At 38.3% G+C, this 25983-nt stretch overlaps 2 protein-coding genes across 2 annotated transcripts in view; both read right to left on the reverse strand.

The window, feature by feature from the left end:
• LOC140137242 (uncharacterized) overlaps positions 1–19717 on the reverse strand; it is a 54360-nt gene extending 34643 nt beyond the window's left edge. The window contains 1 exon segment of the mRNA XM_072158890.1: positions 19459–19717. The gene's annotated coding sequence lies outside the window, so the exon portion shown is untranslated.
• Positions 1–24008, reverse strand: LOC140137243 (uncharacterized). The gene is given in 5 exon segments (XM_072158891.1): positions 1–1719; positions 1722–3223; positions 3897–3990; positions 3993–4097; positions 23996–24008. Coding segments are annotated over 5 exon segments (1833 nt in total). The 3' UTR covers positions 1–1600.
• Positions 24009–25983: the final 1975 nt, after the last annotated feature.

Consider the following 25983-nt stretch of genomic DNA (forward strand, 5'->3'; position numbering starts at 1 on the left):
GTTACATATTCTGTTCAACTGGAAGGCTACATATATTCTGTTTGAAAAAGAAATATTTATTTAAATATGGTTAATTTACAAGAGAAATATTGACAGAACTTTCATGCATACTGTTATTTTTCTTCCTTTGTTCCTAATCCATTGTGGTGTGAACCAGCGACCACCATATATCGTGTGATCATCCGCTCCATTTGACTTACGTGTGTGCAAAGTGGTTTTTGACTCCCTTGCTTCAAATGGCCGCCATTTTGTAATTAGACCATGGATGTTAATACCCTTTTCAGCAATGACAGTCCAGACATAGAGGTTTACAAATATGTTCAACTTATTTCAATATGTGTTTGCACTTTTGAGAAATAAGCCATCAAAAAAGTGTAAACTTTTTAATGGCCCACCCTGTATTTCTAAAGATTGGTTGCGCATTCATGAGATGCTAATTTATATTGTGTTCTGTTGTGACATACACACAGCTATTCAATTCATTCTCACTTCAATGGATATGGTAATTTATTTATTATTATTTATTTATTTAAACCATATTTTTACAGGGTTACCCTTCAGAGTTAAATATACACAAAGACTACAGATGGAAAATGTCTTGTGCTTTCACCAGCGAGATCATCAGTTGATTGCCCCCTCTTGGGTTAAACGTCCACTTTTCAAAATCAGCACCCCCCCAAAAAAATCCTGCGTACTGACCTGCCTTTGAAAACAACCCAAATTTGATGTTACACTGGTCCATATTAATGTGACACTTTAAAAAAAGACTTGCAAATCACCATGCCAGTTTCCCTCCTTCCCCCTTCACCTCTCCTTTAGCTTTCTACTCTTTGTGACCCACACTCAGTTCAGTCAGTCACTGGTTTCTTTTTTTTTCTCATCTTCTCTGCTAATTATATGACCGATTTCTTGTGATTTGATGCACCATTATGCCTACTACTTCTTAGTACTACTGATAAAAAACACTATATTTCATTTCATTGTAAAGCATGAAGGAAACAAAGAATTATAGAAATACACAATAAGAGTTAAATGGATCCCTGATCTGTAAGACACATAATATGGCTGAGACATTTTGAGTTGATGAGTCTTGACTCTGGCAACCAGTGGTGGAGTGGTTTTGGTCAGATTGTAGATTGTTTCATTTGTTTATTCCAACCCACACGCTTGATGTTTAACATGGCTCTGCCTCCGTAGCAAGATGTTGCAAAGTCATTGATCTTGTTTTCCATGTCATTAATGACTACCCATGACTCGCACCCATACAGAAAGACAGTAGTAACACAGGTTATCTCAAACAGCTTGATTTTTGTTTAATTGGCAGGGGATGATTGTCCTGTCAAATCTGATTTTCTTGGAAAACATTTGTCACACTCTACGCATTGAAATTGTTTGTCACCAGTGTCAATGCGTTTCTGTTTTGTCAAATTTGATTTCATTGTAAAACACTTATTACACTCCGTTTTTCACCAGTGTGAACTATTGTGTGTTGTGTCAAATGAGACTTAACTCTAAAACACTTGCCACGTTCCATGCATTGAATGGATTTTCACCAATGTGAATGTGTCGTGTCAAATTCATCTTCAATCTAAAACACTTGTCAGTCACACTCTGTGCACTGGAATGGTTTTTCACCAGTGTGAAGCCATTTGTGTTGTTTCAATTCTCTTTTCCTTGCAAAACACTTGCCACATTCTGTGCATTGATATGGTTTTTCACGGTGTGAATGCGTGTGTGTAGTGTCAAATGTGATTTCCTTGCAAAACACTTGCCACACTCCGTGCAATGGAATGGTTTTTCACCAGTGTGAAGCCGTTTGTGTTGTTTCAATTCTCCTTTCCTTGCAAAACACTTGCCACATTCTGTGCATTGATATGGTTTTTCACCAGTGTGAATGCGTGTGTGTTGTGTTAAATGTGATTTCCTTGCAAAACACTTGTCACACTCCGTGCATTGGAATGGTTTTTCACCAGTGTGAAGCCGTTTGTGTTGTTTCAAATCTCCTTTCCTTGCAAAACGCTTGCCACATTCTGTGCATTTATATGGTTTTTCACCGGTGTGAATGCGTGTGTGTAGTGTCAAATGTGATTTCCTTGCAAAACACTTGTTACACTCCGTGCAATGGAATGGTTTTTCACCAGTGTGAAGCCGTTTGTGTTGTTTCAATTCTCCTTTCCTTGCAAAACACTTGCCACATTCTGTGCACTGGAATGGTTTATCTACAGTGTGAACAACTGTGTGTCTTGTCAAATCTGATCTCGATGCAAAACACTTGCCACATTCCATGCATTGGAATGGTTTTTCACCAGTGTGAATGCATGTGTGGTGTGTCAAACGTGATTTTGATGCAAAACGTTTGTCACACTCCATGCATTGAAATGGTTTATCACCAGTGTGAAACTGTTTGTGTCTTGTCAAAAGTGATTTTGATGCAAAACACTTGTTACACTCCGTGCATTGAAATTGTTTTTCACCAGTGTGAACAATTGTGTGTTGTGTCAAATTTGACTTCCTTCCAAAACACTTGTTACACTCCATGCACTGGAATGGTTTATCACCAGTGTGAATGAGTTTGTGTTGTATCAAAACTCCTTTACTTGCAAAACACTTGTCACACTCACTGCACTGAAATGGTTTATCTCCAGTGTGAACTATTGTGTGTCGTGTAAAATCTGACTTCAATCTAAAACACTTGCCACATTCTGTGCAATAGAATGGTTTATCACCGGTGTGAATGCTTGTGTGTTGTGTCAAATCTGATTTCCTTGCAAAACACTTGCCACACTCTGTGCATTGAAATGGTTTATCACCAGTGTGAACAACTCTGTGACGTGTCAAATTTGATTTCAATGTAAAACACTTGTCACACTCTGTGCAATGAAATGGTTTTTCACCAGTGTGGATACGTATATGTCTTGTCAACAATGATTTCCACATAAACCGCTTTCCACATTCCATGCAATGGTATTGTTTATCACCTGTGTCAATTCCTGTATGTTTTGTCAAATGTGTCATTGGCAAAAAATATTTCCCACTCTGAGTGCACTGAATTGGTTTATCACCAGCGGTTTCTTGTATCTGCATAGGAAATATCCCCCGATGTATGTGCCTTGTCTGGTGTCTTCTTTTGTGTTTTCTGTACTGATCAAAACAGTGCCACCATCGTTTGCAGTAATGACAACGGAAAGTTTGTAACTTGGAAGTCGTCTCCATTGCAAGTAATCTGTAAACAAACAATCCAGGAATTATAAAAATCTAAAAATTTCTTTTTGCTTTCTTTTTTATTAATGCTGATAGAATTTACGAGATCCCAACGATTTCCAACGAGATCCCAATTTAAAAAAAAAATTGTTATGAGCACCCTAAACAAGAATTTCTTAGACTGAAATTTAAACCCCTAAACTAGTATAAGTAACGTGATTTGCAACCCTAAACAAGTCTTTTCCCCAACCCTGAACAAGTAATTGATGCACTTATTACCCCTAAACAAGTAAACACACAGAAACAGGTGCTTTTAACCCTAAATAAGAAGCTGCTGCCTTCAGCTTTTTCATACTGCAGGCTTTATAAAGTCTAACCCCGGGAGTCTAACTGACTAAGCTTCCTGAACAATAAAAAATTAGCGAGTGCAAAGAGCAAAATATTAACTGGGAAAATAACGTTCATCGTTAGCGCCGATAGTCTGAATCTGAGACTAGCAGCTGACCTGCTATTTAGACTAAAACCTCTCAGTTATGGTGGCGCTTTTTCCATAATCCTTTGCAGTCTTACATTCAACTGTGCGGCAAAGCGTACATTTCAAATGTGAACAAGTATGTGTTGTGTCAAATTAGACTTAACTCTAAAATACTTGCCACATTCCATGCACTAAAATGGGTTTTCACTAGTGTGAATGCGTGTGTGTTCTGTGACTTCTGTCAACTCTGGTTTTGATGTAAAACACTTGTCCACACTCCCTGCATTGGAATGGTTTATCACCAGAGTGGATCTGTGTCTTATAAAATCTGATTTCCTTGCAAAACACTTGCCACACTCCGTGTACTGAAATGGTTTATCACCAGTGTGAACAAGTGTGTGTTGTGTAAAATGAGACTTCACTTAACTCTAAAATACTTGCCACATTCGATACACTGAAATGGTTTTTCACCAGAGTAAATCCATGAGTATCTTGTCAAATCGGATATTAATGCAAAATATTTGCCACACTCCATTAAGTGTGTGTTGTGTCAAATGAGACTTCAATCTAAAACACTTGCCACATTTCATGCACCGGAATGGTTTACAGTGTTGTAGTCGAGTCCTCGTCATACGAGTCCGAGTCCGAGTCCGAGTCCTTGGTGTCCGAGTCCAAGTCCGAGTCCGAGTCCGAGTCCTTGCCAATTTCTGATGTCCGAGTCCGAGTCCGAGAACTCAATGTTCGAGTCCGAGTCCGAGTCCTTATGTATCAAATTCAAGCCCTGGGGTTTTGACCAATACTTTATCAACGTAGGCCTATATTTAACTAGAATTTTAGTTCTATATTATTTTCTTGTAAATACATAATTTGTTAGTCCCACCTTGCATGCCTAGTATAGTTTTGGGGCTGTGCAATAATTATACGAAGCCCAGGGAGGTGTGAAATTGCAAGAGATGCTTTTTAAGTGGTTTTGGCGGCCATTTTGAAAAACGCCCTCTAGCGAGAGTTCCCCACATTTTTCGATGGGTAAGACCCCTCTCATTTTATTCAGCGTCCTGAAATCTATAAAAAAACACCTTCAAAACTTCTTGTACTCAAACCGAGAACGGGACATCCATTATGGACCCTACTATATCCCCTCTCGGCCTGCCAAAAATTGCTTGCCCACTCCCGGCCTGCCAAAAAAATATGCACAGACCTCCACAAAAATGTTGGAAATTTCAGTTCATCAAGCCCCTATTTTGCCCACAAATTATTATTCATGTATATTCTATAGACTTGCGCCTAACCAAGCAGTCATGCTGTTACAATGTCCGAATGGGCTTTCCGTAGATTGGACTTTCCGTACAAAACAAACGATTATGATTAAAATCCATTTAACCAATTAAAGATATAACTGAAAGCAATCTTGCTTTTTGGTTGTACTTTTATTTATAAACTGAATTTATTTGCATGTAAAATTACTTAAATTAATCATGTGATGTGATCATTGATCAAGCATAAGAAGAAGTTTACAATGAACAAAAATAAAGGACCTAAAAAGACCCTATTTTGCCGCACTCGAAGAGGACTCGACGCCGAGCCCCCGAGTCCTTGGGGTCCGAGTCCGAGTCCGAGTCCAAGTCCTTAGCTTCCGAGTCCAAGTCCGAGTCCGAGTCCTTGAAAAAAGGACTCGAGTCCGGACTCGAGTCCGAGTCCGAGTCCTCCAACACTGATGGTTTATCACCAGTGTGAATGCGTGTATGTCTTGTTAAATCTGATTTTAATGCAACATATTTACCACACTCCATGCATTGGAATTGTTTGTCACCAGTGTGAACAAGTGTGTGTTGTGTCAAATGAGACTTAACTCTAAAATATTTGCCACATTCCATACACTGAAATGGGTTTTCACCAGAGTGAATATGTGTGTGTTTTGTCAACTCTGGTTTTGATGTAAAACACTTGTCACACTCTGTGCATTGAAATGGTTTTTCACCAAGGGTGTGAACAACTGTGTGTTGTGTCAATTGTCTTCAATTTAAAACACTTGCCACATTCCATGCACTGGAATGGTGTATCCCCAGTGTGAATGCGTTTGTGTGTTGTCAGATTTGATTTCAATGTAAAACACTTGCCACACTCCATGCATTGAAATGGTTTTTCACCAGTGTGAACAACTGTGTGTCGTGTCAATTCTGTCTTCAATCTAAAACACTTGCCACATTCCATGCACTGGAATGGTTTATCACCAGAGTGAATGCGTGTGTGTCTTGCCAAATCTTGATGTAAAATTTTGATGTAAAATATTTACCACACTCATTGCATAGAAATGTTTTTTCACCTAACTTTGTCCAAAAGAAGCGTAAAAAATCTGATTTTTTTTGCTCGCTACGCTCGAAAATTCTTAAATGTTGGGACTTTTTGTTAAATTTTCCAAATTCGGAGGTTGCACCCCGCCCCTTCGTACGGGCCTGATGTTTTATCACTGGTGTGAATGTGTTTGTGTTGTGTCAAATGTGATTTCCTTGCAAAACACTTGTCACACTCCATGTATTGGACCTTAAAGTCATAATGTACGATCTTTTTTCAGAATTTACCTTTATTTTTTTCAAAACCGATTTTTTGGCATATTTGTAATACTTACACATGTTCTAATTTAAATCTATGAGCAAACTGTCAAATTCGTCCTATTTGTAGTAAAATGGGACGATTTTCTGTTAGTCCGACATAAAGTCATAATTTTTTAGATTATGACTTTATGTTGACGATCATAAACCGTAGTATCCTACAAAACTAGCTTGGTTGAGCGTAACCAAACTGGCCGCGTAGGAGACTAGCTCTGAGGCCGCACTCGCTGTCCTAATCCAAATCGTGCGAGATGTTTCGAGTGATAGAGGTGAAGTTTATGATATTGTTTCTTTGCAAATTCCCAATGTTTTTCAAGCGTCCAAATGTATTGGGAACTTTCATAATGATTGCATATTATCATTTTAGAAGAAAAAAGAAAAATCTAAAGATCGTACATTAAGGCTTTAACCTCCGTTAGCTGTTGTGTGCATATGATTTATGCAGTCTTTAATATTTCTAAAGATTGGTTACTTGCATTCATGAGATGCTAATTTCTATTGTGTTCTGTTGTGACATACACACAGCTATTCAATTCATTCTCACTTCAATGGATATGGTAATTTATTTATTATTATTTATTTATTAAAACCACATTTATACAGGGTTACCCTTCAGATAAATAAGCTATTACAGGGGTCCTGTGTCATTAAAAAAATGTACATAACATTTGGTAGAATTATTAAAAGCACAAACATAAACATCAAAAAAGCATACATCAAATAAATCAAATTTCATAAAAAGTCAAAGTATTTACATTTCTTTGTTTTATACAATTTACATTGTTTGTAGGTAACACTTGTAGAAATATATTAATTAATTAAGAACACAGACATCCAAATAGGAGCATATGAAAATACATCAATCATTAAAGCCTTAATGTACGATTTCCGTCAAATTTTGATTTTGTTATTCTTTTTCAAAATGTTGAAATAATATTAGTAATAACTGACGGGAAGGGTTGGTGTCCATTTTAGGTTGAAATAACAAGGTTTTAAGGGGGTACTACACCCCTGCCAAATTTTGTGCCTATTTTTGCATTTTTCTCAAAAATTATAGCGCATTGGGGACAAGTAAGATATGTATATTATAGGGGCAAGGACTACAACTATTGCACTGGACATTCTATTTCAGCGCAGACAACAGTTGTGGAGTTACAGTCAAAATGAGGAAAACCAATATTTGATCAATAAATCAATAACTACTTGCTTTGAGTTGCTGAATTTTCAGTACAGTAGTTGTAGTCCTTGCCCCTATAATATACATATCTTACTTGTCACCAATGTGCTATAATATTTGAGAAAAATGCAAAAATTGGCACAAAATTGGCCAGGGGTGTAGTACCCCCTTAAAGTGAAAGAAACCCCACTGGTTATTCTGGCCATTTAACACGCAGTTCTATGGGAGGACATATTATCATAATTTTTTAATTATGATAATATGTTGAACTTTGCTACAAAGACAACAAATTTGGCTGATTCCATTTAGGTGCAAGTTGGGACATGTGTAAACATTACAAATATGCAAAAAAAATCAGGTTTGAAAAAAATTAACCAATTTCATATTATAAGATCGTACAATGGCTTTTAATAATAGACATAAAAGTTAAAACTTCTGCTCATTATTTACATTTCAGACATCCAAATAGGAGTATACATCAAAATACATTATTCATTTTATAAAAGACATAAAAGTTAAAACATTTGGCTCATTATTTACATTTCTCATTATAATTACAAAATCATAAAAAATTAAGAAATTATTGTGAACTAACACCGTTTCTATGATTTGATCAACCAAAGGTAGAAAAAATGCTTATCACAAATGACGGCCATCTAGGTTGCATCACTTAAGTCATGAGTATTAAGTAGACGGTACCCCTTGAATGGGGCGAATAGGGACGCGGGGGTAAATAGGGACAAAAATGAGAACATTTTTTGAAATCTAATTTTTTCACATTTGTTTAAACACATATTTTTTTATTTTTTCCCAGGTTGAAAGAACAATCAGTGTTAAGAAAATGATTCAGCAGATGTGGAAAAATAAATTTAGGACACAGGGGGCGAATTTCTTGACGGGTGGCTTAATTTTAGCAGTCGCTTGTCTAGCCTCAACCTCAAGGCTTAAAGAGGTTGTACATGTAAGACCAGGCTCAACTGAAAACGCGTTTCCCGAAGCATGGCTACCATAGCCTCGAGGTTTAGTTAGCCTGTGGGCCAGGCTTGTAGGATTAGTCCCAGGCTTTGGTAAAATTTACATTTCTCGAAATCAATCTTCTGTAGCCGTAGTCTACGCAAGCCTGTTGGCCTAAATTAGGCCTACTTCTAATACAGTGAAAACTCATTATAACGAAGTTGTCAGGGACAGAGAAATTAGTTCTTTATATCCAAATTTTGTTACATCAGGGTTGTAAAAACAATGAATAACAAAAGAATTTTGTATCTTGGTTCTGGAAAAATACTTCTTTATAACAGGGTTTTTCTTGTATCAGATTTCGTTATAATGAGGTTTTACTGTAGTTATTAATTTTGGTCATTTTAACCTTAAAACCCCAATTCTTAAGGTTAAATGAATAATTGCATTTATTCCACTTTTATACCATATGCCTATTAAAACTTCTTTTGTCGCCAAAAGGTGCTGCATTCACTATACTTCCAGACAATTTTTCGAATCCCCCCATGTCAAAAAGAAATCTACGCCACTGTTCCGGGGACACATTCCAAGCAGAACCCATAACTCCCCACCCCCCCCCCCCCCCCCCGTGTCGCCTAGTTAGACAAGTGTGTTGACGCGCTTGCAAACCCAAACAGCGTTGACGATACCTGGCCCCTCATTTATTATGTTTGCCCCCCCCAATAAAAAATGTCTAGTTACACTACTGTGAGTATGAGCAAGGTTTTTAAGTCAAGTCAACACATACATAAATGACAGCCAGTGAAAAAATTTCACTGACTATCCAGGATTTGAACCTGGGACCTTCGGATCCCCCCATGTCAAAAAGAAACCCAGGTTCAAATCCAGGTTCAAATCCTGGTTCAAATCCTGGATAGTCAGTGAAATTTTTTCACTGGCTGTCATTTATGTATGTGTTGACTTGACTTAAAAACCTTGCTCATATTTAATTTACCACATAGATTAAACTTTATTTCTCCGACAACTGTGAGTAATTGTTCGATTTCGTTGAACATTTCAGCATTTTATTCAGTGTTCATTTGAGTTAGTTATTTTTTTTCAATTGCTGTTCATCAGTACGACAGCAACTTAGCTCACTTCCGGTAATTTTTACCGGCGTGACCTCTGCTGTTACGTAACGCAATGTTGAAAATCAGGTGGCAAATCGTTTTTTAGAAAACATAAAAAAAATGGAATACACGAGTCGTTTCTCCCTTCATTTCCATATTGAGCCCATAGATAAGATATGAAACATGAGTATAAGGCAAAGAATAACCCCGGGGGGGTCACTCGTATACCAAAGTGGTACGCATGCTCGTCCCCAAAAATGTCGAAAAAGGGTTGATTTTTGGCCTTGTGGCAGCGTCGACGTTTTTAGAAAAAAGGGTGCTTTACAGGTTAAGTTTCGACATTTAGGGTATCTTTTTTCAATTTCAATGGATTTGTTTTAGAGTTTACGCCAATTAGGGGTCCATTTTAGTTTCTTCGCGAAATCGCCATATTTTAGGGTAAGATTTTCAGAAACCTTACGCCAATAAGGGGTGAAATTTTTCTACACTGATTACGCCATTTAGGGGCCATTTTTGAGGTGCTGGGACGAGCATGCATACCACTTTGGTAAGCGAGTGACCCCCCCGGGAGAATAACGTGTAAAAGTTGAATTATTGTGGAAAAAATTGGTGCGCGAAGTAGCCTAAAAAATGAGAGAATGCATGTCACGATCACTAAAATGGTTATATATGCAGCTTTGAGGAAACGCCGGTCTAATGCTTTTCTGTTGTGATAAACATTAATTAACCACAGCTTGTATTAAAATTTCAGCGAAAATGAGCGGTGGAACAACCTAGTCGTAGGTTGAAAAGTTGCATTCTTTGAGTCCTCGTGCGGAAGCGCACGCGTTGCAAGTGTCACGATGCTTCACGAAATTGATCCCAGCCGGTGCTGTTTATTATATAGGTGATATTGATTAATAAAGCAATTAAAAACGTCTATTGTTATATATTTTATAAATGCAAAATACTCTATTAAGTAACAAAATATTGTAGTCGTCAAAGAAGGTAGTATCATCTCATTTAACTGAAGTACAAGCAGTTTTGAAAATATTGTTGTTGAGTGAGATCCTTGAACACGTTGAGCGAGAAATAAGATAGCAAAAGAATACCCTTTGCCCGAACAAGTTGCGATGGCTTAGTGGACAGAGCGAAGGTGTGCAGTGCCGAAGGTTGAGAGTTCGATTCCCATGTTATCTTATCGATGATGTAGAATTTTCACTTCGTTTTTTTTTTTTTTCCTCTCCTTTTGTCTTTAATAATATAGGCCTAATGAATGTCGGCTTGAAGGCCCACTTTTTCATGATTTATTTCTTGTTCATGTTTAAGCCTAATCCTACATTCGAGTTCATATCTTTTAAAAAATGCATTTAAGTTCAGTAGCTTTCAATATGATATAATCAAATAAAGCATGTCAAACTTAAGTAATTTTTAAAAGTTCAAGAATATATATAGGCCTAGGCCTATCAAATAAAGGAACGTCAACACAGATATTCACGATTTTTTAATTGGACTAGACCCCTCCCATATCGCCCGGTGGGTTCAGTTTGTATTTAAAGGTAGGACGTAAGACCGTTCCAGGATTTGAAAATGACCCCTATTTCACAGGGAATCGAGGACATTTGCAGCAATATTACCCCTTATTTTGAGCGAAATCAAGGAAAATTTGCCACCAAATACCTCCCCTATTTTTATCATTTTGAGGACGCATTTTCATTTCACCCCTTATCACCAGGAATCAAGGACATTTTTCCAAATTAAATACCCGATTTTTACCATTTCAAGGATGCTTTTGAATTTCCCCCTATTTCACGGGAAATGAGGACAATGACGAAAACTGTAGCAGTAAACGCGGATGAAAGTCCTAGAAATATACCCTATTTTTCATTTCAAGGATAATTTTGCTCCAAAACACCCCTAATTTGGACAATCGCGAACAATTTTGTCCTCGAAAATTCTGCGGACATTTCTTGAAAAGTACCCCTAATTGGAACCATCATGCGTACACATTGTCAGTGAAGACTGAACCCAACGGGCCATATCGGCAACATATTTTATGAGCTTTTATGCATACATATATCAAATCATGAGATGCACGAATTTCAAACCTAATATTTTGGCATATTTGTAATTTTTACACAATGTTCAACTTACACCTCTGATTACACCTAATATAATTGGAATCAGCCAAGTTAGTTGTCTAGACCAATCCCCATAGAACACCACAGTTAAGCGGTCAAGATATTAAGTGTTTTCTTTCATTTTTATCTCGCTACTTCTGCTTCAAATGTAACGTGAAAATCTTCCTGACAGTTATTTACTAATATTATAAATATTGTTATAATTTTTGGAATAACAAAACTTCAAATTTGCCCGAAATTGTATATTATGGCTTAATAAAAATATGAAAACTAGGATTTAAAAATATGAGTTAAAATCAAATCAAAAATCAAAGAGAGGTGCTTGCGGGGTTCGAACCAAGATCGAACTTCCAAATACATGTATTTACCACTAAGCCATACCAGAGATATGATTAATTCGGTGACAATAATAGCAATGTTATTCCCACTCAGTGCCTCACTCGTGTATTCTATTTCTGGAATGAATTAACACCGTCCAAATAATGTAACACAAACCTTTACACAATGTATGCTGACTTTTAAAATTGTTTGAAAGTTGGGAGTATTATTTTCAAGTTAAATAACCAACAATGGACAATTGACAATGAAAGTTTCTTTGCAGGAAAAACATCGGCCAGTACAATATATGGCGTGACAGTAGTCACGCACAAAGATAAACATTTCAACATGTTCAATATACGACTACGAATATACCCCAACCAAAATTCACAAAATTTTCAGGCAAGCTAACTTAAGTTATTCTATAACATGACACCCATTTTTGATTCCGCCGCTTTTTCTTGCTTGATGATATGAACATTTTTGTGTTCGTGACATGTAATTTTTCTCATTTTCCGAGCTACTTTGGACATGTTCAAGCTTCTTTTTTTCCATTTAATTCAACTTTTACACGTTATTTGTTGCTTTACAAATGTTTGATGTCTTATCTGTGGTCAGGGTACATGAATGATGCAATATACGACCCGTGTCTTCCATTTCTGGAGCTATTTTGATAAAAAGCATTTGCCGGCTAAAATTTCAACATTGTGTTACGTAACCCGTATTCACCAACCCGTATAAATTTTCTGTCAAACAAAAGAGGTCACGAAGTTGCTGTCGTACTGTGTTGCTATCATCATCATCATCATCATGAAGACCTATGATTTCACCTGTCCCTATCCAGGCCTTTAGTTTGATACTCGTATCTGACCTTTTTATACGTATTACAATATAATTTTGGAGTGGTTATAATATTATACCAGGTTGCACATCAAAATACAATAGAAGAACAAAATTGGTAAAGATATAGTAAATATTTGACACGAAACAATAATACATGCAGTATTAAAACTGAATTTATGGATAAGATGCATATAATATTGCTATGTACTCAGATGACTTCATGTGAGATGTTTGGTTATGTTTTTGCACCAAAAATATCCTTAAATAGGCCTAATGTTTTCTTTTGACAAACATTTGAATGATTTGATTGAAGTGTGATCTTGAAACAATTTTTGCTTTACTTTTTAAGGGGAATCACAGTTTCCTTTCCATTAGGCTTACAGTTTTACCCTTTTTGGGATGCAAAGTAAAATGCATAGACGTGTCATTCATACAAGTTGGACTCATAAAAAGTCAAGTGGAAATAAAATAATACATAAAAGACACAAAGCAGGGCGGTCAACCTTTTTGGCATTGCTTGGCGTGAGACAGAGGCGTACAGGGATTTGCTGACTACAATGTTCCCGGCAATGTTAATTTTGACCTGTGATTAATGATTTGAGCCACTACGGCCCTCGAGAATCTGAAAGGCGTGGACAACAGATTATTTTGATGATGCGTGAGATTTTACTAATTTTCCAGCTTTTTGCGTGAGATTTCCTACCTAGGCGTGAGATTATACTACCTCGGCGTGAGACCATGAAAGTGACCCAATGCGTGAGCTTACAATTAAGTCGCTGGCAGAAAGGGTCGAGGTTGTCAAGTGTTAAGGGATGTGCCTGTAGGAATAAAGACCAAACATACATATTCTTGTTTACGCCGTAATATTGTAGTATTTCAACCATTTCACAACTTCAGCTCTGTAACTTACAACAATTCCCGCTGAAAAGTGGTTCTTTTAATTTTTGAAAATACATTAAAAATCGCATTGGACTTTTCGTACTGATCGTACTATAATGATCACCTACCTATAATGTTCTGATCACACTATATAGACTGGGATTATATGTGACATCATTGCCAGGCAATTTGTCCCTATTGTTCCTTGTCTGGAAATATGCCCAAGGATCATGATGTGCTCAGGGACCGTGCTTTTAAAAACCGACAGATCACAATAAGGCCATTGACTTGTGTATGTAGTGGTCATCGTTGTTCATTCAACCATGAAAGATTTCTAGTCCCTCAGCGACTCATTAATAATGCGTTGCATCAGGTCAGGGATTCTATTATAATAATTCTAATCCTTTCTTTGAGGTCAATAGATAAAAGAGAGGTCTTGAAAAACAGGCGTAAGGTTGTAGACAATATTTTATCATCAAAGTTGCTGGCATATAGGAAATTTTGTGGAAGTGGCGCTTATTATTTCATTGTAAACACAATCTAATGTGGACTTGCTACATGGAGAAGGCCGGTCTGCAAATGTTCAGTGCATGAAGCTATATAGTAGAGATATTATAGCTTCATGTTTAGTGTAAATACTATAGCTGGATATCAAAAAATCGTGATGCATTCCTTCTTGTTATGGACGACAAGTATTAATTTTGATATTATTGTGACAAAATCCATTCCCTCAATTGATTAGGCTCCAGGATTAGGCTTTCTTTTCAAAAAACAAATCATAGGGCCTAAAGGCCATTAAATAGGCTAAACCCATATTCTGTATGTGTAAACCTTCACAGTCCGGGCGGCGCTTGTACTCTCATTAAACAAAGTTCGTTAAACCGAAGCCTGCTTCAATTGTCAACCTTTATCGGGGGACGAGTTTGAGTTTTCATAGTCATCTATTACCTATACCATTTTTCACCCCAATGTGGCAGTGACATCAACGCGTTGAAGCAGCCGTTTCGCTTGTGTCTTTAAACGTGTGCGTGTGTACACCAGCGCTTTGATCCAATGTTAGCGAGTGTAATGAAATTCACACAGTAACTGATGTCACTGCCACATTAGGGTGAAAATGGTATAGCTTATCGCAAACCAGCCAAATTTGTCATATGTTTGAATAGCTAGTAGAAAACCTGTGAATATAGTGTCAGAAACTCTCACACATCTTAGGATAACCTTGTCATTAATCATGTTAATGTGACACAATTTTGGAATATATTTGAACATTGCATTAGGAAAACATTGCGGTAAAAAGTAAGTTAATAATGCAAATCGTTTAATTTTAATAATACCAACCAGTAACGGCGCCAAGACTATGTGAGAAGTTTGGGGTATCTAAAGCATTTTCTTGTTGTAAAAAACAAGGAAAAAGCAGTCCAAAATTAAACTTTTTATCACAACGCGATATTTAAAAAAAAGTACATTTTGAGAGGGCCTACGCTGGTTCTTTTAATTCTAGTTTAAAATCTGTTCATCACCTGCAGTCCAATTTGGTACCTATGGTTTTATCAAAGTATTGGGAACTAAGGGCTGTGCAATAATTATGAGGCCCCCGGGGGTAAAATTTCGAACGGCTAAAAAAACGCTTGCCCCCCTCTCGGCCCGCCAAAAATCGCTTGCCCCCCCCTCTCGCCCGCCAAAATTCTTTGCCCCCCCTTGAACATGCCAAATTTTTGGGATCCCAAATTGCAAACCTTAAATGGTCTAGATGTATGTTGCGAGCGCAGCGAGCAGGAAAATTTGCATATTTCAGTGTTTCCGTACTGTTTTCCTAAGCCTTTTTAGAGTATTTTATTAAAAAGGTGCCCCATGAATCGTGCCAAAAATTGCTTGCCCCCCTTTCGGCTTGCCAAAAAATTGCTTGCCCCCCCCTTTCGGCTCGCCAAAAATGTCTTGCCCCCCAATTTTACCCTCCCCCCAGGGCTCATAATTATTGCACAGCCCCTAATGTGGATGGTATTTTGGTTTAAAAAAGGCCTACTGTTAAAAATATCGGTATCTATGCCAGCGACATTTCTAGTGTGTAAAATGCATTGAAAATTGTCGGCTAAAAATTGCATAAATTAAAATCGCGAGCAGTAATAGCAACAATAACTATCTACATTTCAAGCGGAAATGCTTTTCAAAAACATACCACCTTTTTCGCTGAAACCGAAATATGACATTCCAGGCAATCTGTAAAAATGTGTGTGAGAAAAAATGACCATGAACTTGGGTCACCGAAACAAATGCTTATGTGACCCGTTACAGCGAAAGGTACCTTATGTCGGCTGCTACATGTGTCTGTTTTTCCATATTGTTGACAGAAAATATCAAACAATAATAACAATCTGAAGTGGCGGTCATTTCAAATCATCTCCAAGTCAACGAGATTCAAGAATGTCCTCTCCTTGTTAGTGGGTGGCTAATACATATCCATACAAATACAATACAATGCTTTTGTAACCCACCGCTCATGCCACTTGAACAGGGATTAGCCATAGCAAATAAAGGCTGGAGCTGTATAACAAACAGTTCTATAGACAGGTACAAGCTTATTATCCTCTACAACAATAGGATTAATGATTTGTTTAGAATGCATTTGGCACTAGCAAAATGAGGCATATGTAGCTCCCGACTTAAAGTACCTTTTGCTGTAACGGGTCACATATTGGTGTCAGGTCTTTCGTAGTGATACAATTAGCCCCTAATAATGGCTTTCATTTGAACCGTTATTTGTTCAACTGCGATTTTTACTTTTAGAGAAATTAATGAACGTATCAAAAAACTTTTTAAATCGATTTAAAATTGCCCGACCGCTGTAATTTCTAAGGCCACTTAGACTACAATGTAGGTTAGATTTGCGTTTAAGAAATCCGGCTAGAGTTAAGACTCGGGCTTAGAGAGCGGGCTAGGCTTAGTAGCCTCAAGGCCACCTTAAGACTAAGGCTTACTAAGACTCCCGTCGGGAAACTTGCCCAGGGTGTCCAAAATAAAATTATCTGAAAGCCATGTTGTAACATAGGCCTCTCCATAAAAAATAGGTACATACGGTACATTTATTTCTTTCCATAAAATGTTAGCTTTTACTGTCATATGACCCCTTTTAGTTTTGAGCTGGACAACTGCACCCCTATACGTATAATTTTTTAACACCCAAAATTGGGGGGTTTACATACGTATAGAATTATTGAGGGCTGGCAACTCAAAATTTATGTGCGCTGTGCACGCATTCTTTAACTTACCGATCAAAATGTGCATCTTTAGTTGTACCGGGTGTCCCAAAAGTCCCTTAACATTGTGAATTTGCCATAACTTGCGTTGGGTTGATAGTGTTGTTATAAAAATTGCACAGTACGTAGATAATTCTTTTAGAAATGTTATGATACCAAACATGCCTATGTGGTCATGACCCTCTGGCATGAAATTAATGGATATCTACCGTACTGTAAAACCCACTTTTATAAACGCAAAATAAGTCTCGTCATTCGAGACGTGAATACAATATAACGTGTTATCATTTTAAAAATCTGTTTTGTTTAATTTGGCTGTGTTTGTTTGATTGTTTGTTTGTTTATTTTCAATGCGTAATCTTCATTTTCTGTTTTATCTGGGTTTTATATGGAAACTGCTTAAGATCTTTTCTGAGGATTCGATGAACAGTTGTACGCTGTACGTTGTTCTCCATTGAAAGTCGACTTACTGATCGCCTTGGGCTTTTCGCCACGGCTCGTCGTATGACATCAATGTTTGTAGCCGATCTTCCTGTTCTTCCACGTCCTGCCCTAAGTAGATCATGAACAGATCCAGTTGATAGGAATTTCAGCACTAGTTGCTGGATTGTATTTCGGCTGGGTAGTACATAATTTACATTAAAATGTTCCTTAAACATTGCTTCAGTGAGTTTGTCCGACTTTGTCTCAGCAAAGAACCATACGACCTGAATCCGTTGATCTATAGGAAATTCATCTTCACTTCAACTGTTTTAAAGTAAAGTTTAATATTGTCAATATATCCTAATTATAATCTAAAACAGCAGTCACGCTTTCGCTAAGCCATGTAATCCATGAATGTTCATACCTAAATGTAGCATGTGCAGTGAGTGAACCAACTCTATTGTTCAGGGAAGCACATCATTTCATGTTCTTGAACAAAGAACACATGAGCTTGCTTTTGTGGGTTTGAAACACACATATGTACAGTCGCACAGTATGGTCAATGGGTCATCAATAATGCTGTTTTTGGTATCAGAATAATTCTAAAAGATCAATCTATGTGAATATGTTCTCCATTTTGGTATGAAGTAGGAAATATTTGAGATATGGCAAATTCACAATGTAGAAGTTACTTTTGGGACACGCTGTATAATGCAAAATTTATTCTTACAAATTTTACTGCGCTCTGCGCTCTTTCTTCGCACTACATTTTTCGCACACTCGCGCTCTGCCGCCTTGGCTTAGTTCTGACCATAAATAATTTCTCTCGAGTTTGTGTAGGCAGAAGGAGGGGTCATATTATAAAAAATTTTGACCTGCGATAGGGGCCGGGTCATTAAAAAAATTAGCCCGCGATAGGGAGGTCGTTAAAAAACTTAGTCCGGTCACCGACATATTCATGACCCCCCGTCCGAATAAAATGACATCCCCCAGTAGTAAAAACGGATATAAAGTATGTACATGTAGGTATGCTAGGTGAATTCAAATTTGCCATCAAACTGCATCATTTTATATATCAAATTAAAGCCCTTGTTTGAGTAGGCCTAAACAAAGCCAAAACTGAAAACCTTTTTTTTCATAGCACTTTCCGTAGCAAAGTTACATCTTGTCAAAGATTGACTTTCATCAAAAATTCAGCTAGCAAAATTCCCCAAAACGGTATTTCGGGGGTGTTTCTAGATCTTAGTCTCATTATGATAGCAGCTTTTTTTAATGGAACTGCTATCAAAATCCCTCTAAAATTCCATGTGCGATTGTCTTATCACCATAAAAAATCATATCTTTGGGTCAAGTGAAGTATAGAAAACATATTTATGTAGGTTTCCTTCTTCGGCCAGTTGTTTTAAATTTCTATGCATTGACATTTTCGGCGAATTTGGCTGATTAGCAAATGTGTTAAAGTCATAATGTACGATCTTTTTTCCGAATTTACCTTTATTTTTTTCAAAACCGATTTTTTGGCATATTTGTAATACTTACACACGTGTTCTAATTTAAATCTATGAGCAATCTGTCAAATTCGTCCTATTTGTAGTAAGACGGGTCGATTTTCTGTTGGTCCGACATAAAGTCATAATTTTTTTAGATTATGACTTTATGTCGGCCATGATCGCAAACCGTAGTCTCCTACAAAACTAGCTTGGTTACGCTCCCTCCACATGTGGAGGGAACGTAACCAAACTAACAGCGTGGGAGACTAACTCTGAGGCCGCACTTTTCGCTGTCCTAATCAAAATCGTGCGAGATGTTTCGAGTGATAGAGGTGAAGTTTATGATGTTGTTTCTTTGCAAATTCCCAATGTTTTTCGCGTCCAAATGTATTGGGAACTTTCATAATGATTACATATTATAGAAGAAAAAAAGAAAAATCTAAAAATTTAAAAAGATCGTACATTTTAAGGCTTTAACTAAGGTTTGCCTGGGATACCTAAAGTATGTGGCCAGGCAGAGTAGGGCTAGTTCCCAGGGGCTAGTCCCACCTGAAAAAACACAACTCATTTATGCAATTAAATATCTTAGTACGGTACTTGGCTTACCGTTTTCTCAAAAAGCAGCACCGGAATTGTTAGCCCGAGGTACTCACACCTCCGTCACTACATGTACGTCTACAATTTCCATGAATGATGTGTCGGGCTACGGAATTGTCGCCGGAAGGAAACACTTATTAAGTGGATAAGTTGTGAAATAAATGCAAAATTATATTGATCTGCAGGCGGGATATGGCAAACAAAGCTCTTTACATGTGATACAGAAGAAATTTATGAATAATTATAAGAGGTATCTCTACCAAGTTCGCTACCTACCCATCCGCAGATTTCAGGCTAATCGTAGCATGTCGCCTATTTGCCGACACTCAAATGCGTGCGGCCCATTCCTATTCCGTCATAAGTAATTTTGTTCCCCATTTTGTATTGGCGGTACCGTGTAGGCCTATCAATACGCTCAGTCGCTCACACTATATAGGGCCTATCATTTGAGGTTTGCAAATTGGGTTCCCAAAAATTTGGCATGTGCAAGGGTGGGGGGCGGGTGGGGGAGTTGGTATGGGCGAAGCTATTTATGGCAGGTCAAGAAGGGGGGAAGCAACTTTTGGCAGGCCGAGAGGAGGGGGAAAGGTTTTTCAATTTTGACATGCTGAAGGAGAGGGGGCCGAGCATTTTTTAGGAGGCCATTTTGACCTCAGGGGACAGATCATTATTGCACAGCTCCTAAACTGGATGCAGGAGCACCAGAAAACATGTTTGCCCACAAGTAAATTCAACAATTTCTCAAAATGGCAACCAGTAGGCCTAAATTATTTTGCCTCGTTGGGCACCTCAAACCCCCTATTGGCCAGTGGCGTAGGGTGGGTCATCCGATGGGGGGGGGCACCGACCATGATTGCATGATTGGGGGAACCAGGTCTGATGGGGGGGCACAAGCCGTTTTTGGCAATTTTCCTTTAGGATTTTCTACATTTTGCAATCGATGCCCCACCCGTGCCCCAATGACGCTACGCCACTGCATTTAGTCAATGGTATTGTTTTATTTCTCATGCTAGTTTTGCTATTTACTGCAGATTGATCGAATAGCGCGATCGATTACGAAAAACCTTTCAGAGCTGAAATTATCAAAATCAAGGGTCTTTCAGAGCTCTATTTTATTGGAGCTGCAAAATCCAAAAAGAGGGGTCTTTCTGGGGGAGCATACCCATATGGTCATTTGTGTTGAGTGCCCCCCATTTAGTTTTCAACAGCTTAGAAATCACAGGATGGAGTAAAACTGTCAAATTGAAGATAGCTCAAAATAAAATGATGTTTTCATTTTTGTCTCCTGAGCACAGAATTCCAGAGAACTCTGTGCTCCTGATCAAGATATATTGATATTATTGAATAGATTTAGGCCTACTATAGTGCTACATCTACTGAAGACCAAATTGAAATTTCAAGCAGTGAAGATTTCCCCCGGAGATTTCCCCTAAACATGTTTATTTTCTGCTTGCTTTAAAAACGTTCATTTTTGACCGTCACAATTATTGGAAATTTCTTTGTCTTCAAAGACAGCGCCACTAACACAGCTTTAAAATAATACGTTGAGGAGACAAAATGACAACACCTATTTAATTTGAGTTAGGCCTATCTTCAATAGATAGTAAAATTTTAGACAGGAGTTTGCTCCTGGGACGGGCAAAATTAGTGCCTTTAACAGATGCCCAGGGGGGCACATCAAAAATGCTCCCCCGGAATTTTGAGGTGGTGGGTCTTTGGGAGCTGACAGTGTAACGATAAAAGAGGGTCTTTTGGAGCTGCAAACAAGTAAAATGGGGACTTTTGGAGCTGCTAACAGTCCAAATCGAGGGTCTTTTTTGGCTTTCTGGTTGAAAATCGCCTGAAAAAACCTTTCAGAGCTGAAATTATAAAAATCAAGGGTCTTTCAGAGCTCTATTTTGGTCAAATATAGGGGGTCTTTGTGTTGAGTGCCCCCCCAGAACAGATGCTACATTATAATTGTAGGTGTTTAGAAAAACAAGGCTATATCAGTACATATTTCAACTCTTTGAACCCCCAATGGGCTGTAGAAGTGTTAAATGTTTTGAAGGTCAAATTGGGACAGGAAAATTTATTCAAATGACATGCAGGCAAACTGGAATTTCTAGCTAAGACCTTGCGTAGGGGTAATTTTAATATATACCGGTATCATAACATGTTGTGCGTTATTCATATAAAAAATTCAAAAAACAGTACTTACAATGAGGTTCATTGTCGAACCTCAATGGATTTAGACTGATAAAATATTGCTTGATAATATACAGTACACTTTTGGAATTATTTGAGACATTTTCGTGTTTACGTGTAAAACCAATGACGACGTCAAAATTCAGTCGATCTTGGCCAGCCCCCCTGAAGCATATTTCATTGTTTAAGGTTAATTCATGAAATCATATATGAATTTAATTAACAACCAGTACCACCAGACAATGTGACAATCACATTGGTAAGGTTTCTCTAAGATATTCAGCCGCGGATCCAGAGAGTAAAAAATACGGGGGCGCAAAATACATGAGATTTCTAAAGGGCGACGAACCATATGGCCGTGAAGCGGTCATCGCGTGGGGGGTGTCTGAGGGGGGATGTGCCCCCCTCAGGAGTGAGAAACTTGTGCAAAATGAAGACCTAATTGAAGCTATTTGGTGGACCATTTTGACACTATTATTGTGTAAAATTTGAGCTTGAAAGAGCGGAAAATTTGTGAAATGACCATCAACTCATTTTCCATTTGTGGACAAGTTTTCAATATAAATTCAATTGCTTGTGTGATGCAGGGGGGTGTCTGAGGGGGATGTGCCCCCCTGAGGAGTGAGAAACTTTTGCAAAATGAAGACCTAATTGAAGCTATTTGGTGGACCATTTTGACACTATTATTGTGTAAAATTTGAGTTTGAAAGAGCGGAAAATTTTTGAAATGACCATCAGCTCATTTTCCATTTGTGGACAATTATCATGATTATTATATAAATTCAATATTGCTTGTGCGACGCAGGGGGTGTCTGAGGGGGGATGTGCCCCCCTCAGAAGTGAGAAACTTTTGCAAAATGAAGACCTAATTGAAGCCATTTGGTGGACCATTTTGACACTATTATTGTGTAAAATTTGAGTTTAAAATAGCGGAAAATTTGTGAAATTACCATGACGGGGCTCATTTCACATTATGGAAAAGTTTTCAATATTATTGTATACATTCAATTGCTTTAAACATAAAGTTCCGGGTATCGAAAGCATAAAGAAAAGGGCAACTTCTTTATACATACGCAGGGGGGTGTCTGAAGGGGGATTTCCCCCCTCAGAAGTTGGAAATGAAGGTCCAATTGAAGCCATTTGGTGGACGATTTTGACATTATTATTGTGTAAAATTTTAATAAGATAAAAGGAAATGTGTGAAAATGAAGGCACAATCGAAGCCATTTGTGGACCATTATTCACTATTACTGTATATGTATGCCTAATCATTAAGTTATTACTTAAAACAATATAGGCCTAAAGTGTACGGGTGTCCAAAACAAAAGCGAAAACGACGAGTTTTTACGCATACGTAGGTGTTTCAGAGGGGGAAATTTTGCAAAATAAAGGTCCACTTAGAAGCCATTTGGTGCATCATTTTTACACCATTTATATCATTGCTTTAAACCAAAAAGGGCCCGAACTCAATTTGCAAATACACTGGTCCACTGACCATGCTGACACTTCGTAAGATTTGAGACACACAATTAGGCATGCATGGATTGATGTCAGCATTGACTTTGACTTCGTCTTAATCATGTTTAAAATACTGACTTTGGTTACATGTGACGGGCCCTGCATAGGCCTACCAGAGCTTTAAATCAGCGGGCTCGCAGTCGCAGTATTATGATTTTCACATACTTTTAGGCCGAGGACCTACCTTCAAGCAATGCCTTTAAACCTACGCCTATTAGCCTTCGATCGACCCGACTGTGCAGTTTTTAGGCACGGGCCTACTCAATTACGTGCAATTTAACCTTTCTCTTCTCTTTTTCTCGCTTTCCTCTTCTCTTTTTCTCCTTTTCTCTTTCTCTTCTTTCCCCTTTTCTCATCGCGCCCCGTCTTTCCTACTTTTGCTATTTTTACGGGGGGCGCGCGCCCCCTCCGCCCCCCCCCCTCTGGATCCGCACCTGATATTGGTATGACTTCTCTGTCTCATGAGAAGCGACTTCTGGCTAAGCATTTCCTACAATACTCACATCAATGAGCTTGTAGTGATTGCATTGAAATCTTCCTGCAGGGCCATAGCAAGGTTGAAAAATGTGGGGCGGCCATCACAAATGTGGGGCGGCCAAATACAAATATATGCCCAAATTGAAATAAAAATATAAAGAAAAACATAACAAATTTCTCAAAAAGTGGGGCGGCCATGGCATCCTGGCCGCCCGCTTGCTATGGCCCTATCTTCCTGCAAAGCATTGCTAACATACAACACCTTTGCTAGTGTGGGTTCCGATCACAGAATAGTGTCTCCCCTTAACATGACTCAACTTGTTAATTTTGTTAGGAGATATTCAGAAAATGATCTTGATGTTACCCTCATCGATCATCTTTATTCAAATAACTAATATTATTAGTAAGGTAATGCCACATTATGGCATCACAGGTGGTGACCATGCTGGTATTCAATTTACACTCAGTGTTGCTCTACCCAGACCGACGCTTCCTCCTGGATCTTTTCTTCAGTACTCCAAGGCGGATGTTGACGGGCTTCGAATCGAGCTTGGTAATATTGATTGGCACAAAGTCATCGGTGGCAAATCAATTAATGATGCCTGGTGCGCTTTTCGGGATAGATTTATGGTATGTATCCACAAGTATGTGCCGTCCCGGAAAGCTAAAGAAGCCTTGGATTACAGTTGAGACTATAAATCTTGCTAGGAGGAAGCGCCGACTGTATAGAGCTAGCCGTAAAGCTCCTGATAACTATAATAAATGGAACCAATATAAGAAGTGTCGTAATAAACTCAAGTCTCAGGTTAGAAAGGATTATTACAATTATCTCAAAGATATTTCTGCTGACAACTCGAACTACGGCGCAAAATTTTGGTCCTTTGTGCGTGCATCCAAGGCCAAACAATGTGCCACATCTTTTAAAGATGGGGATATTTTTATTACAGACCCCACAATTATTGCTACTAACTTTAACACCTTTTTTAGTTCAAATTTTACAGATGTAGACTCCGATGTTGATACCACCTGTGATGGACACGTTGGCTCACCTCTAGTGGCCATCAGTACTGACGCTAATGAGATATTTCAGCTTATCAATCGTTTAAAGTCAGGTAAGGCCCCCGGGCCTGATGGTATTACATCTACCATGTTAAAAATTACTGCTGGTCAAGTTGCGATGCCACTTACCCTGCTTTTCAATTTATCTCTTAGCGAAGGTAGAATTCCTGATGACTGGAGGAGAGCCAACGTAGTGCCAATTCACAAAGCTGGTGATATTTCAAGTATTAAAAATTATAGGCCTATCTCATTGTGTTCTGTGGTTGGCAAACTGCTGGAGAGGGTGGTTACTGGCCGTATGGTCAAGTACATGCGTAATGTTGGCCTGATTTCTCATCAGCAACATGGTTTTGTTTCTGGTCGGTCATGTACCACTCTTCTCAGTTCTGTTTGCTATCATTGGGCTCAGATTCTTGATGAAAGATCACCTCCTGATGTAGATGTCATTTTTCTTGATTGGAGCAAAGCTTTTGACAAAGTGAGTCATCAAATTCTTTTAAAAAAGCTGCACCATTATGGCATTTGTGGCCCTTTGTGGCATTGGATTTCATCCTTTCTTATGAATCGTTCTCAGTACGTGTGTCCAGTTTAGGGGGGCTTCATCCGGATGGATCCCTGTTCAATCAGGGGTCCCCCAAGGCTCGGTCTTGGGTCCTCTTTTATTCAATTTGTTTGTTTTGGATTTACCAAACTATGTGCAATCTTCTCTTCCGCAATATGTGGATGACACACTTCTTTACAGGCCTATCCGTTCTGAAAATGACATCAACATCATACAAGGTGATCTTGATAATATTACTTATTGGTGTCAAATCAATAAAATGTCTTTAAATCCTGATAAATGCAAAGTTATGCGTCTAAGTAGGAGAGTTGGTGTTGCGCATCGCAGTCCCTCTTATAATATTCTCAACTCGCCTTTGGGTGTTGTGCAAAGCTACAAATATTTGGGTATTATCATTTCTTCTAATCTGAAATGGGGGATCACATTAAGCATATTACTTCCAGGGCTTCAAGGCTGCTTGGTTTCATCAGACGTCTTGTTCGCTGTAATGATGCTGATATCCTTGTTAGGCTTTACAATACATTATGCCGCCCCATTCTTGAATACGGGGCCCCAGCTTGGATTCCACATCAGTCTGGTCATCTTAAAAAACTTGAAAATATTCAGAAGCGGTTAGCACGCTCTTGTATCCCTGCACCTAGGGGCGAGTTGTCTTATAATGAGCGCCTCCAAAGACTTTTAGTCTCACCTCACTGGAGAACAGATATACATATCTTGCCATTGCCTATGTA

Source organism: Amphiura filiformis, chromosome 17 (genome assembly GCF_039555335.1).
Source record: "Amphiura filiformis chromosome 17, Afil_fr2py, whole genome shotgun sequence".
NCBI lineage: Eukaryota > Metazoa > Echinodermata > Ophiuroidea > Amphilepidida > Amphiuridae > Amphiura > Amphiura filiformis.